The sequence below is a fragment of the Cnephaeus nilssonii genome (assembly GCF_951640355.1).
Source record: "Cnephaeus nilssonii genome assembly, chromosome: 15".
NCBI lineage: Eukaryota > Metazoa > Chordata > Mammalia > Chiroptera > Vespertilionidae > Cnephaeus > Cnephaeus nilssonii.
In genome coordinates, this window is record NC_137086.1 from 10,608,457 (window position 1) to 10,623,570 (window position 15,114).

At 53.7% G+C, this 15,114-nt stretch overlaps 1 protein-coding gene across 5 annotated transcripts in view; it reads right to left on the reverse strand.

Annotated features, from left to right (window-relative positions):
* Positions 1-6,132: 6,132 nt before the first annotated feature.
* The window catches only part of DNMT3A (DNA methyltransferase 3 alpha), a 96,344-nt gene continuing 87,362 nt past the window's right edge, over positions 6,133-15,114 (reverse strand). For 4 of the 5 annotated variants that reach the window (XM_079792006.1, XM_079792009.1, XM_079792008.1 and 1 more), the window contains exons 21-23: positions 14,071-14,140; positions 13,210-13,328; positions 6,133-12,449 (exon numbers count right to left, since the gene is read on the reverse strand). In XM_079792006.1, coding sequence (XP_079648132.1) covers positions 12,308-12,449; positions 13,210-13,328; positions 14,071-14,140 — 331 coding nt within the window. In that variant the 3' untranslated portion in view covers positions 6,133-12,307. The remainder of the gene's footprint in view (positions 12,450-13,209; positions 13,329-14,070; positions 14,141-15,114) is intronic. The other variant, XM_079792010.1, reaches the window with a different exon arrangement.

A 15,114-nucleotide genomic window follows, 5' to 3' on the forward strand; every position in this document is an offset into this window, starting at 1 on the left:
ACCCCCCTTGTCCTGCCCATGATCCTTCTCTGGCCAGCCCTCCCGCTGAGCCTTCCTCTAACCCTCAGCACCTGCAGGCCTCAAATCCACGGAGCAGGGAGCCGCAAACTGGTCCTAGAACAACCAGGAAAGAGGGGATGGCTTCTCAGAGGAGGCAACCTCTGAGTTGGGTCTCGAAGCATGAGGAGGAATGAGCTTCATTTCCACGAATGGAGAAACCGAGATGACGGCGGCTTGCCCAGATCCCACAGGGGCCGACTGGGGTCCCTCCCTCAGAGCTCAGGGCTCAGAGCTCCTTGCTCACAGGATATGAGCCTGGGGGACGTTTTCAAAGGATGTGTCCGTCGTTGGGAAAAAATCCAGTGTGCAGAGGCCTTGGCTCCCTCTGCTGGTGCCAGTTGGTTCCCTTCTAGTAACACCGGGACAAGGACAGGGATGACTCCTGTCTCCCTGGGGACGCTCGGCTGCTAAGGGGAGGGTGGGTACCTGGGTTCTGCTCGCTGGCTCCTTGGTGGGCCTGGGGGACGCTGGGGGACATTCCTTCTCCTGCCCCGCTCCCCTTTGACACGAACCGCCTCAATTTCTCCATTAGGCATTAGGGTTCTGGCAAAGAGGGTTGCCAGATTGAAGTGAAAATACAGGGCGGAATATTTGGGACACACTTATACCAAACAGGATGCACTAAATAAGATACACTTGCGCTAAAAAATGATCTGCTGCTTCTCTAAAATTCAAGTTTAAGTAGGCATCTGGTATTTTATCCGGCAATCTTAACTGCAAAAAAAAATTAATTTAAAAATAAGATAAAAACAAAGCTAAACAAAAGTAATAAAAAATAAAGTAAAATAAATAAGACGATTTTAAATAATATTCAATGTTAAAAATTAAAATGAAATATTAAAAATAAGATAAAAAATGACACCCCCCCCCAGCGGGGATGCCTGGGCCAGCCGAGGCCCCATCGCAGTCCGCAGGGTGGCGGGGTCCCTCCGAGGCCGCCCTGCCCGGCGCTTCAAGCCCTTCTCTGCGGCCTCGGGGGCTCGGCCGGCCACTCACCCGGGAGAGTGCCGCAGGGCCCTCAGAAAGCTCTGGAAGGGCAGCCGCCCAGCGATCGCCCTGCTGTGCCTCCCAGGTGGCGATCGCCCTGGAGAAATGGGAGCCTGTCACCCAACGCCCCCACCACCAGGCGCCCAAGGACTGCAGCGCATTTCAATCACACTTGAATGGAGTCCAGTGTGTTCTAGAAACGGCTTCCTGTCGCTCTGGAAGGAGCACCCGAAGAGAGAGCGAAGGCTGTTTTCAGGAAAGTCTCACCCCACCTGCTCCGCCTCTGCTGCTCGGCCTGCTGGGGAGAAGGAGGTCCCAGGAGGCCCGGAGGCCCCGTGGGAGGGGGCACAGGAGACAGCTCCTCTCGCTGAACTTGGCTGCCCCCGCATTCTGCCACTCAAGTCCCAGGTGACATTGTGTAGGTGGGACCGGAGGGGGGTTCCTGGTTTTATGCCTACAAATCTGAATGCCACGAGGCACGGAGAGAATTTCTGCTGCCTTGGAGAAAAGCCTGTCTGTGCTTAGAAAAGAGGCTAATAAAGGTGTCACCCCAAAACCTGGCAAAGATAACACACAAAGGAAACCACAGACCCATATCTCTGATGAGTGCAGATGCAAAAACCCTGAACTAAATACAAGCAAATGAAATACAAGATAATACATGAAGAAGGTAATATACATCAGGATCAAGTGGAGTTCATCCCAGAGGCACCAGGATGGTTTGACATTTGCAAATCGATCAATGTAATACATCACATTAGCAAAATAGAAAAAAATCATATGATCTTATCAATGAAGCTCAAAAAGCATCCATTCATGATTAAAACACTCAATAAAATGGATATACACTGAGTAATCAAATTATTATGATCTCTGAATGCATAATAATCTGGCCACTCAGTGTGTGTGTGTGTGTGTGTGTGTGTGTGTGTGTGTGTGTATATATATATATATATTTTAGAGGCCCGGTGCATGAATTCGTGCATGGATGGGGTCTGGCCAGCCTGGCCAGGAAGAGGGGACATGGGCGGTTGGCCAGCCTGCCTGCTGGTCGAACTCCTGGTCGAGGGGACAATTTGCATATTAGCCTTTTATTACATAGGATAGACACTGAGTGGCCAGATGATTATGCGTTCAGAGATCATAATAATCTGGCCACTCAGTGTAGAAGGAAAGTACCTCCACATAATAAAGGCCACATATGGCAGACCCTCCGCTCACATCACACTCAATGGTGCAACGCTGGAGGCTTTCCCTCTCAGACCAGGGACAAGGATGCCCTCTCAGCACGCTTAGTCCACACGGTGCTAGAGGCTCTGACCTGAGCAATCAGGCAAGGCAAAGAAATAAAAGGCACTAAACTGGGAGTGGAGAAGTGAAAGTGTCACTTTTTGCAGATGACATGATTCTGTACATGGAAAACCCTAAAGACTCGCCAACTTTGGCCAAAGCCCTAAGCTCAGCAAGGGCCGTGGGTTGGCGTCTCTGCAGACAGGACTCCTTCTCCCCGCAGACCTGGCCACGATCCCACACACGTGCAGGAGTTGGGAGCACCAGAGGCCACATGCTTGTTAAGAAATAAAACCCAGCCGAAACCGGTTTGGCTCAGTGGATGGAGCGTCGGCCTGCGGACTGAAGGGTCCCAGGTTCGATTCCGGTCGGGGGCATGTGCCTTGGTTGCAGGCACGTCCCCAGTGGGGGGTGTGCAGGAGGCAGCTGATCGATGTTTCTCTCTCATCGATGTTTCTGGCTCTCTCTCTCTCTCCCTTCCTCTCTGTAAAAAATCAATAAAATGTGGGGGGGAAAAAAAAAGAAGTAAAACCCAGGTTTCCGATGAGAGGACAGAGGCTCAAGACCGGTAGCTAAGACCTGCCCCAGGTCACACAGGGCTCGGACCCTCGAGTTCTAACTGTGGTCCTTCTTCTGACACAGGCCAGGCCCCCGGACTTCCGTTGAACATGAAGGACTGACTGAGACTTGAACCCCGCTGAGAAAATTGCTGCTTTAGTTGTCCACCTCTAAGAGGCCACGGCCCAGAGCCCCACATCTTCAGGCGTGTTCCTTCCGACCCAGCGGCACCCCTCACAGGATCCCAGTGGAGAGGAGGAAAAGGTACCACTGAGGGGCTGTGGTCATGTAAAGTGTATTGGAGTATGACCGGCGTGGCTCCGTGGTTGAGCATCGACTTATGAACCAGGAGGTCACGGTTCAATTCCCGGTCAGGGCATATGCCTGGGTTGCAGGCTCAATCCCCAGTGTGGGACGTGCAGGAGGCAGCCGATCGATGACTCTCTCTCATCACTGATGTTTCTCTCACTCTCCCTCTCCCTTCTTCTCTGAAATCAATAAAAAAAAATTTTTTTTAAATAAAGTTTATTGGAAAGGAGGAGAAAGGGCTCTTTGGGGTGAAGCCAGGAGACCATCCCAGGGGAGCCCCAACCCCTTTGGGTGTGACTTCTTTGTGGCCCCATCTCCAACATGCCCTTCCTCCGCTCCCTGCAGCCCCTCACCTAACACCCACATCCCCCAGGCATTGCCCACTACGTACGGCCCTGCTATGGATGGCTTTGGCCTCCAGTAGGCTTTGTCTCCCTCTCTCCTTGATTCCACTCAAGACCCACCGAGTCAACCTTGCTGAACCCAAGGAAGCTGCCCTTGAACCCACAAGCCTGGGCCTGGTGGGGTGTGTTCTCTCTTCCCCACCCGGGCATGCTGGGAAGCTGGGACGACCCACCTGGCCAGTCTCAGTGGGCTCTGGACCCGGTCTCTGCACAACTGCCCGGGCTCCTGCCCAGCCTGACCCTTCCCTTCCACCATCTAACGGCACTTTGTTGAAACAGGAAGTTCACAGGATGGTGTTTCTGGCCTCAGTAGCTCGAGGGCACCCACGTCTCCTTAACCCTCAGGTAGCGTCTCTACGATTCCGCCTGAACTCCTTTCCTCCCAGGCTTCCCCAGGCAGGCGCGCCAGGTGAGCTCACTTTCAAAGTTCAGTGACCAAGTGGTGTTGCTGCCATCTCTTGCTTCCCCCAAAAGAGCCTTAAGCCTACCAGACCGCTGTACCAATTTTTCGGTAATTTCCGAATCTGCTACTATACCTCTGTACCTAATTTTCGGTACTTTGCCTAGTACATGAAAAAAATGCTTCACAAACTAAAAATAACCAACCAATCGTGGTCAAACCTCATGGTTAGCCATTGCAAATGTCTACCCCCGTGTGTTTGAATTGACTTTGTGTGGTTTGACGTGAAAAAAAATTCTGAAAATTCACAGTGAAACGAGCGGCTGATGAACCAAGCACTTGAACAGGAAAGCGAAGTAGGTCTAGGCTTATCACAGTCCAACAGGTGATCGATACTTTGGTTGACTCAGACTCTGAGGTGGAATATTGGCGCTAGATGAAAGGTAGACCTATTTTCTACAATGTCTCCAAGTTCCATCTTATTCTAACCATTTGTTTGCATGTAACTAACATTTTTCTCTATCATGTTGATTTTTTCTCTTTAATGCTCAGGAGCCCAGGTATAGGGGACAGTTAGGTTCAGGGCCTCAGGTCTGGTAGGGTTAAGTCTTTACTTCCCCACGGGGATGAACACATGTTTCTGAGTTGGACCAAACTAAAGACGATGTTGGTTTGTTTTCTGAACGGAGAGTCTCAGACCTGAAGAGAAACTATCTGTTTTGACCACAGGGAGGGAGGAAGTCAGGCAAATGTGTCAGGAACCAACTAACTTGTTCATCTTCTTTGCCCCGCTACGTCTCATTTCTGGGAATGTGTCTTAAAGAAAAAAAAATACAAAAATATAGGGGGAAACGCCAACACAAAGATATTTATTGCAGCTCTATTTATAGCTAAAATAAAATGCACATATATATATAGAAACAAACACCCAACAAGGAAATGCCATGCAGACGTTAAAAAAAAATTCTACATCAACACTGAAAAATATTAAGGAAAAAGTCGGATGAAAGTTAAATGTACATTTACAATTTTGTCAAGAAAAATGCCCATGAAAAAAGCCTGTTATTTTTTTCCCCCTCAAAATTTCCCCTTTGAATGTCTTTCAAAGCGGCCAGCAAAGTGGTGCAGCCCTAAACCTCCCCCAAATCTAACATAGCGAAGAAACCTCGAATAACCCTCCTCCGTTCGGGGAAGAAACGACTGGCCGACCCTGCTTGGCACTTAGGGGACAGACAGACAGCACGGCACGCCCGGGGACTTAGAGTGGAGATGTGGTGGGAAGGGCCCCAAGTTGACATGCGTTCGCACTCCTCTTGGACGGTGGGGACAGGGAACTCGTGACTGGCAGGCAGACTCATGAGGACGAAGGAGACATTGTGTATGGACTGGCGCTTGAAACCCTAAGTACCCAGGCAGTGAGGGGAACCCAGACTTGGGGCCTTGAGCAAGGCCAGCAGTACCCCCAAATGGCTGTCCAGGGCTTAATGCACTCGGGGCAGCCCCTGGCCCCCTTGGCCGGGGGAGAAAAAGAACCTTCCTGGTGTGGGGCGGAATGGGCCAGTTTCTGCAGACGGGCGGCCTCATGCAGCTCCCCGGATAATCCCCGCCCTCGGGCTGGCCCTGGCGGTGTCTGCAAACACCTCTCGATTCTTCCTTCAGGCCAAATGCCTCTCCGTTTTGGGGTCCCTTGCACAGCCCAGACTGTCCACCGCCCGGCTGCTCTCCCCTTGGACGCCCTCGTGTTTTGGGGTAACCAAAAGCCCTCCGGCTCCTCTGACCAAGACCCGGCACAGACCCCCTCTCCGGTCTGAAAAGCTGTCGCTCGGCCCAGGACAGAATTCGATTTTCCAGCAAACGTGTCTCCCTAGAACTTCTCTCTGAGCTTCGAGTCAACCACACTGTCCCTTTTCTCACCCCGTTCTCAGTCCCTATTGAACGTTCAGGCAGGAGGTGTTTTAAAGAGGACCTGGCCCCAGAGCTGGTGGTTAACCCTCCGGAGAAGGCTGCTGCGAGCAGCCACGCCAGGGGGAAGGAGACGCGAGACAAAAGGACATTATTGCGGTGCTTTTACCGTTTTTTTCTTTTTGCACAAAAACAGTCCATTTATTCAAGTGTTCTCCAGCACAAGTACATTAGAAAGGAGCTTTATTATATTCTTCTGGGCACAAAAAAAAAATGTGATGAAGGCGGAACTGACAGACTTTCTACATCGGCTGTACGCATTGACCTCTTTAATTATTTCATAAACAGCTATGTCACGAGCATCACACACAGAGATACAACGGGACCCCGGCGGCCGGGCTGGGGACCCGCTCGGGCCCCTCGCACACGCCCCACCCGGACGTCCCAGAACCAGACTGTGAAATGTACATTATTATTGTCAATAAATAGAGAAGCAACCCTAAAAAAAAAAAATACAGTGGTGAAAGGATGCTGGAACCAGGAGGAAAACAATAAAAGGAGAAGAGAGGAACTGAAGAGAAAGGGCAGGCGGGGGCCGGGGCGGGGAGGGCCGGGGAGGGCCGGGGAGGGGGGAGGTCCTGCATTGAGCTGCGTGGAATGTGGAGTGACAGTGCTCTGCCAACGGGGCCAAAGCGAAGTCGTCTGTAACAGGGGAAGTTATTACCAAGTCAGCTACGGAGTTTACTCTTCAGTATGGATACATGATTTCCCACAAATAAGTAAGCACCCGCTACTTCAATGCCTCAGCTAAAACACATGAAATCGCTCATTTAGTTTTCAAGTACAAAGTTAAAATGCCTTTTTAATAATAATATATCAGAGTAAAATAATAGTCTCTTTTAAACTTCACTACAAGAAAACAAAACAAACAGTCATTGTCCAGACAGCAGACTTAATTTAACAATATATATTTTTAATAAAATGTTTTTAGCACCTTGTTGAGTCACCTCCTCCCGCTGCGTATTCTAAGGAATTTCGGCATTTTTCTTTTTGTGGTGGGGGTGGTTCGTTTGCCGGATTCTAGGGCTGTGCGACCGAATCAGTCCGTGAAGTGGAATGGGACCAAGGTGCGGCTTTGATCCCTGCTCATGCCCTCAGCCAGGCTCGGGGCTGGAGGCCACCGGACGGACGGGGGTTTGAGAAAGCCGCCCTCCCGCGCCCCTCGAGGGAGCGCGTGGCGGGAGATTTCCAGTTTCGGGGGTCCTAGGGCCTCCGTTCGGGCAAGTTAGCCAGTCACATCCTTGTCCTCGCTGTGTAAGACCTGGTATGTGTCCTCCCCCAAACTCCACAGCCTAGGGTCAGCCATGAGCAAGAGGTCGCCGACCAGAGGCCACCTCGGCTAGGTCTCTGCCAGACCCAGGTGCCGGGCGGGCTGCCCTGCTTCCCAGGGACCCCGCCTTCCTTTCCTTCGAGATGTAAAGGTTCGAGAGCTTCTGCCTGACAGGGGAGTCCATCCTCATCTACGCCCTCTCTTCCCGGACCCTCCACACCCCAGTCCTTCCTCCCGGCCTCGGCAGGGAAGGGCCAGCCCTCCACACCCCCCTTCCCCGTCCGGGGCGGGGGGAGGGGCTCCGCTGCGTCCTGCTGGAGGGCGGGACACCTCCAGGGTCACCTCTGATCACAAGGCCTGGGAGCAACCAGACTGGACCGCAGATGCCAAACTCAGACCAAGACGGGGCCTGGCTAGAAACTCCGTTCTCACCGAAACCTTGGCCCTGCTGCTCCCCCGACAAAGGAGCCGCCGGCCCTCCGCAGGCCTCAGTGCCAGGCAGGCCCCGGGCCCTGGCCCACAGCTCCAGGGGCTCCTGTACGGTCCCCGAAAACAACACCTGAGAGATACCAGGGCCACCGCGCCTCTGCGCCAAGCAGGGAGGTGGCAGGCGTTCTCCACCACCTCCCGGATCCACGCCACGTCTCCTTCTACAGCCACAGCTGGGAGGACGCCCGGTTCGTTTTCCTACGTCCCTTCCCAGAGCGCCCCGCCGAACTGTCCTTCCTGCCCCGGCCCCAGGCCTTCCTGTGTGATGGGGCTACTCCCACCCGGGCGTCCCCGGAAGCGCCAGCTAAGCGGGAAGAGCAGGGGGCCAGCCCTTCGTTAGACCACTCCAATGCCCAGCCGTCTTCCCACCGGCTCTGCCTGTCCTGACCGGCCCCTTAGCGACCCACCAGAAAGCACACGGGCATCGCCAACAGCCAGCCACTCCCAGGCCTGACCCCAAAGCCCGGGGCCCTGGATGCTCTCCTGTGAACTCTGCTAACAGGATGTCCAATAGCAAGAAGGTGCTGGGGTCTGAACAGGAAACGGCAGTCACACACCAACGGCACCTGCCAACTGCAAACCCTCACCCGCGGCTCCCAGTTCCCCCGCCGCTTCCAGGGGCCAGGGGCAGCACCAGCCAGCCCGAGCCCCCGGGCTCAGCACTGCCTGCTGGAGACCAGCTTCCTCCTCAGGCCTCCACCAAGGGCTCTGGGGCCCTGGCACGAGCTGCGGCTCCCTCCCCAGACCTCTGGCATCACACTCCACGTGGCACCCACAGTAAGGAGGGAGGCATCACACTCCACGTGGCACCCACAGTAAGGAGGGCGGCATCACCCTCCGTCTCTAGAAGCCCTGGCTGCCAGGGGCAAACGGGCCTGCCCTTTAGAAAGAAAATGCCACGGGGGACACACTCCAGAATCTTCCCTAGGCCTTTTTGGTGTCTCCTGTTCCACTGCCTCCACGCTCAGCCTCACCCACAGCAAGGGTCATGACCCTACTTAATCCTCGGCCGGCCACGCCTGTTGGAGCACAGCTCCCCCGTCCCCAGAAGCCCCCCTATGGGTGGAAGTGGAGTAAGAGCATCCGGGCATGGCCCAGTGGGCATGCTCCCAAGGTCCGCTGCACCCACCAAGTTCTGCTGTGGGACGGAGCCCACAGGTTGGCTGGTGACGAACTCTCATCCCTGCGAGGGGCGCCCGGTCCACCCTAGGGCCTCGCCAGGTGGCCCCGCCGGAGGAACAAGCGCTCTAAGGGTCAGCACAGCGCACCTCCCTGAGCAAGCTGGCTGGCCGCGCTGGTCCTGGGGCTGGCCACATCCTTGGCTTCCAAGCCTCTTCCCACACCGCCCCTTGGGTGCAGCGTGGGCCACTGGGAAAGGCAAACGCCTCCGCAGGAGCCGCGGACCAAGACCCAGGAGCGCCCGAAATGCTGCGCGTGTTTGCAGAGCAAGGCCACTGGTCCTGACCCTGGGGGCTGGGAAGACCTAGCGCCGGCCAGCGGGGGAGGGAGCACCTTGGGCTGCTGAGACAGCCCTCCTCCCCCAGCCCTCCTCGAGGCGCTGGTGGTCTCCAGGTGCAGAGGGAGCCGCCTGGAGCACGAGGGGACGCGTGAGCACCAGTCAGGTACGGGGACTCCAGAGAGGGAGGGGGCAACGGTAGCCCCTCCTGGCCACTCCAGCCCCCTGGGGGCCCACCATCGCCACCGAGCTGGCGGGACGCAACTGGGTGTGATCTTCAAAGCCAATCTGACAAGGAAATGAGTAGATTGGGGTCCAGAACTAGGCACCCCTAAAAGGAACAGGACGCTGGCTACCGGCGGTGAGCTTACTCCTGAGCCATGAGCAAGGGATTCAAAGCCTTGGTTGAATTTAGTCACCAAATTACTAATTTGCTTTATTCAAAACATGAGGTTCACCGTCCCATTTTTTTTTTTTTTTTGAATGGAAGCCCCTTGGCCAAGACAGACCTGGATGTGAATTGTATTTTGGTGAGGGGAGAATAGGTAGGGGGAGTTGAGGGCTGACTTTACTGGTGCCTAGAGTTGCAGGTCAGTATCACAGTTGCTAACAGAAGAGTCTTTTGACATCACCAGGGGCAAAAGAGAGAGAACGCTACCTGCTAGAGGAGAGCACCTGCTAAAATAAAACCTCCTCCTTTTCCTGCCTTCAGCACCGAGCAACTTCTGGGATTGACAGTCTACCTGCAATCAGGGCAACAGAGGTGAAGAGCTGCAGGGCCGCCTCCACACAGTCCTGACTCCTGGGGGAGCGGCGGGTGCTCCCTGGCGGTGAGTGCATCTGTTCTGCATCGGGATAGAAATGTTCCTGTGGATGCGCGTGGGATTGATCGGTGTGGGGCTTATGTCTGCAGCGGGACCCGAAGCTCAGCATCCTGAGCCCGCCTTCCCCCGCTCCCCACTCCATAATATTTCTTATACATGACCCTATCTATTTATATAGTGCCTATCACCGTAGGCCATTTCTAGGGATGCGAACTTGGGACCATGTGCTTGACAGCACACCTCCCAGCCCTGCCGGTCCCAGGAGGTGCCATCCCCCCTCCCATTATAAAATATATATCTCTATATGCCACATATCTACACCCCATCTATCCAGGCAAGCATCTGCCCATTGGGCCCTCACCCTGGAGCCGCCACTGGCGTCCCGCCTACCGCCAACACCAGGCTGCTCGCCTCGGTAGGAAGTGGAACCAAGTGTTGTGCACTTGGGGCTCCGGGTGCTGCTGACTCAGGTAAGAGCACAGCTGTCACCAGACCAAAGCACTAGAAAAGAAATACACACCACTCCAGTCACACACACGGGGGAGAGACGCCGGCCCTCCCTCCAGCCCTGACACACACGACTCCAGAGGAGGGGAAGTAGAAGAGAAGAGGGACGCACCGAGGGCCGGCCTGGGGGGACTCCCGGGCCGCCCACCTGTCGCTGCGCCTGGTGGCCCACCTGGCCCGAGAGGTGGGGAGCCAGGGCACCAGGGCCACCCCTAACTCAGAAGCACCCTGCTCCCCGCACCTTGGTTTGAAACCTTAAAGGGGAGGGGGGTTGGGTTTTTGTGTTCTTAACAGAAAAGTCTGAAAACAAACATAACTATAACCAGAACCATAAGAATAATTATAACAGAAGGTGTCGTCAGCCTCCCAGTATAAAACTGCAGCCTTTGGAGATGACCAAAAACATCACGTTCCAGGGCCAGGGGCCACCTTGTGCACAGAGGGTGGATGGTGGGGCCTCATAAAAGAACACACAAAAGGCGACTTTAGACAGGAAAGCACCAGTACGTTTTGTATGTTTTTTTATTCGCTCCAGGTGGGGTTTTTAACGGTCACTTTCCCACACTCTGGATCAGTTCTGATCCCACCACAAGGAGCCCTCAAAGTGGCTAATGTGAGAAACTTGGAATGAAGACCCCCTTATCCTGCCTCCTTGCTGAGGGAGTCTCCTTTTTGGAGAAAAAAAAAAATCAAAAGGTTATTGCGTGATCCTGGATGAATCCCGCTCTCAGCTGTCCACGGTCCTGACCACCTCGTCTCACCCCCCACTTTTTGGCAGGGAGAAGCAGGGAAGCGCCGTTCCCCAATTGTCCTTCACCCCGTGGCACACCCAGGGGAAAAGCCACCTGGATGGTGATTGACCTTCTCCCTCTCTCCACCCTTGATTAAAACCCTTTGCGCATAAGGCAACATGGAAGCTGATGTTTTTACTCATCTCGCTGTTTGAAAGCACCATTATGAAGTCGGGTTGTACAGTAGTTAACAGTACCTTTTATATATAGAGCTCATATCTATCATATATATATAAACTGTAAACAAGAGGTAACAGCGGCTTCTAGAAACTGGTTTTCTTCAAGGTTTCCTGTGTGGTAGGCACCTGAAATACTGTATAAAAGGGTCTCGTGGTGTCCTCGTCTCCCTGCTGCTAGTTGGGTTCTGCTTTGCATGACCAGGAATGGTGCTGGCAGGACAGCTCAGTGGCTGGGAGGGGTTTCGGCCTCCTGAGTGTCTCTACTTTCCGTCCCCTGCTTGTGCTCCTATCTGATCAGGCTAGAGACAACAACAAAAAGATATATAGTAAAAAAAAAAAAAAAAAAAAAATCCAATACCAATATATAGATTTCCATAGAATTTCCTTTTTTTCCTTCTCTCTTATCTTTCCTCTCGGCAAGGTATCGTTACTATGTTTTGTTATTAATTTTTGCTGCAATAAATCCTCTTGTTTCAGTCACAGCAAGAAACAAAAACCCAAACGAACAGAAAACCCCTCTGAAAAGAGTAGAGAACAAAAGATTAGACCAAATGAAGGGGGGAGAGGGGGAGAGGGACCTTGATGTTGTTTGTTAAATAGGACTAAAGATTAACATTGAAAAATCAGGAGATGATGTCCAACCCTTTCCACCAGGCCAGGCCCTCCGGTGTTTCCGCCTCTGGTTTTTGTTTTAAATTCCTGTTTCTCTTCTGGGTGCTGATACTTCTCTCCATCCTCATGTTCTTTGTGTTTTGTTGTGTTTTTTTTTGTGTGTTTTTTTTGTTTGTTTGTTTAACTACCTCAGTTTGCCCTCATGTCCCTTACACACAAGCAAAATACTCCTTCAGCGGAGCGAAGAGGTGGCGGATGACCGGCACGCTCCACGACCGGCCCAGCAGTCTCTGCCTCGCCAAGCGGCTCATGTTGGAGACGTCGGTATAGTGGACAGGGAAGCCAAACACCCTGGGGAGAAAAGGCAGAGGGCAGGGTGAGCGCTGGCGCGGGGGGTTCTGGGGGATCTTCGCTCCTCTGTCACCGATTTAAGACTCGGGCAGCCCGCTGCCTTCTGTGGACTTGAAGCTAGGTGAGATAACTGTGGCCTAGAGATTTACTACACAGTAGAAGCAGAGTTAGTATTTCTGAAAAACACCTCCAGGTCAGGCGGCACCTGGGATTGTAGATCGACAGTGGGTATCTGAAGTCTGAAAGTAATGACTGTCCATCCCTAATACCTCCCCCCCAAGGGGGAGGAGAACTCTCGCCGGACTCCACATCCTCCAGGAGTTCCCGCTGGCCTGTGGTTTGTGTGAGTGGTCTGTCTGGCTGGCTAAGTGGCAGCGACACTGAGAATGAAGAGGTAATCTAGTCCCCGAGTCCAGTTTGCACCAAATCAGGGGGCTCAGGCGGGAAGGCCCCCCCCCCTGGTCCTGTGCTGCCCTGGTTCGTGACCCCCTAAAGGAGCAGCACGAGATAAGACGCTCCTGAGCTGCCGTGTTTCCTGGAGCTCAGCAGGACCCCCGGGACCCAAGGCCCCGTGGACTGATTCCCAGATGCCTCGCTGTGGAACCATCCCCAGGAATCGGCCACGTCAGGAAATGCCTGGGTACCCACTGCTCACGTGGCATCTGTGCAAGACGCCAGCCTGGCCGGGAGAGACGGGGACCCCTCCCGCAAGGACGGCCCCGCGACCCGGCCCCGCGACCCCAGCCCGGGCCTTGGGTACCTTTCCATTTCAGTGCACCATAAGATGTCCTCTTTCTCATTCATGAAGACGGGGAAATGCTGGTCTTTGCCCTGCTTTATGGAGTTCGACCTCGTGGTAATGGTCCTCACTTTGCTGAACTAGAAGACGAGCAAAGAGGAACAAGCACTCATTCGCTGGTCATGCATCTGCCACGTGTGCCAGGGACTGGCCAACACGGGCTTCTGCAGACCCTGCCGCCTTGCTCTTCCTCCTGCTCTGCGGTCGCCCCGCCATCCTCAGTCCAATCCTGCTGGCCAACGGCTTGAGATACAGCAGCTGGAACCACTGTCCTTCCTAAGTCCTCCAAGAATGGCTTCTTTCGCAAGTGTAGTGACTTGCAGGCAAAAAGATGCCAAATTACTCCGGCTCAAGATACACCATTGCTGGCCCCTGCTCTCAGGGACCCTGAGGCCTGGGGCACTCACTCGGGGAGATTTCTACAGAGAGAAATGGAGCTTCCACATCACAGGAGAGTCTCTGCTGTGGAAACTCCCGCAATAGGTCCTGGCCCAAAAATGTAAGCGCCCTTGCAGAACTAGGGACCTCGGCAAAGGTTCCTTAGTGTCTGCCTCCCATGGGGCACCAAGCAATGCTTAACAAGGGAGGACAAGCCAGCAATGACTTCTGATCTCTCTCTCTCTGCCTTCTAGACCTTCCTCTAGATCCTCCCCTCAGGCCAACTGCATGAATGACCCCGTATCACCCCTAAATCGCATCCCCCCAGGCCAGCTGCACCCAGAGCCCTAGAGGGCAGGCTCACAGCCCTGGTGGCTGCTCTACCGCATTCCGCCCTCTGCCCTTCTCCCTACCGCCCAGCAGAGGGCGCTGACGCGGGCTAACCTTGGCTATTCTGCCATGCTCCAGACACTCCTGCAGCTCCAGCTTATCATTCACAGTGGATGCCAACGGCCTAGGAAGCAGAGAAGAGAAGGTGACAACGGAATCCAGGAGATGGGCAGGGACACACCCGGCTGTGCTGACCCAGCAGCCACCTGACTCACACAGGGGAGCAAAAGGGGGTCCTGTCTCCCACCTTGCTGTAAGCCCTTCAAACCCCGCCTCCTCAGAAAATATACACACACTGCAGCCACCAGGTATTAACCCTTAAAAGGTCAATTCAAAAGTGGTCTCAAACTACAAATAAGCAGGTCACACCTGCCCAGAAAGGGAAAAACCCCAATGTTTTTATTTTTATATGAGTCATTTTAACTGAGTTTTAAAGGTGCCCAACAAAGCAGGCTCTGGGGGTGACAGAATGCTGTGCATCTTGATTACGGTGACAGTTACATGGGTGTGCACACGGGATGAAATTCATTAAACTGTGCACCTTAAATGCGAGTTAAAAAGACAAATTCTGCACAGTCCCCTGAAGACTGACTTTCGGCGACTTCCCGGAGGGCAGACCAGATCATGGAACACCGCCTCCAGCACAGGCGATTTCTGACATTTAGAAATCCTCAATGAAGGCTTCACTGAGAGGTCACCATCTCCGTGCAGGAACCACAGGGACCCGCATCCAATCGCACCTCCAGGCTCTTCTCAGTTTATGCGTGCACACGTACACACGCGCGCACACACACACACACACACACACGCATGTGCGCATCTCTACCTGATCCCACCTGGTCTCCCTGCTCCTCCTGGAAGCTCAGAGTTCTAGAATTTTAGAGTTGGAAGAAACAGGTGGGAATAATTCCCTAGGATCAAGGTGTGTGGCTTCATGAAAATGCTAGACTGTACAGTCCTGTCCATTTTCCCAACGCACACACCCATCTTGGGAAGTTTAGGGGGACACTCGAGAGTTTCCAGATCAGCTGCCCCACTGGCCCATCTCCTCCCCATCAACAAGCCCTTGCAAAAGACAGCAGCCTTGCTGAACAGGGA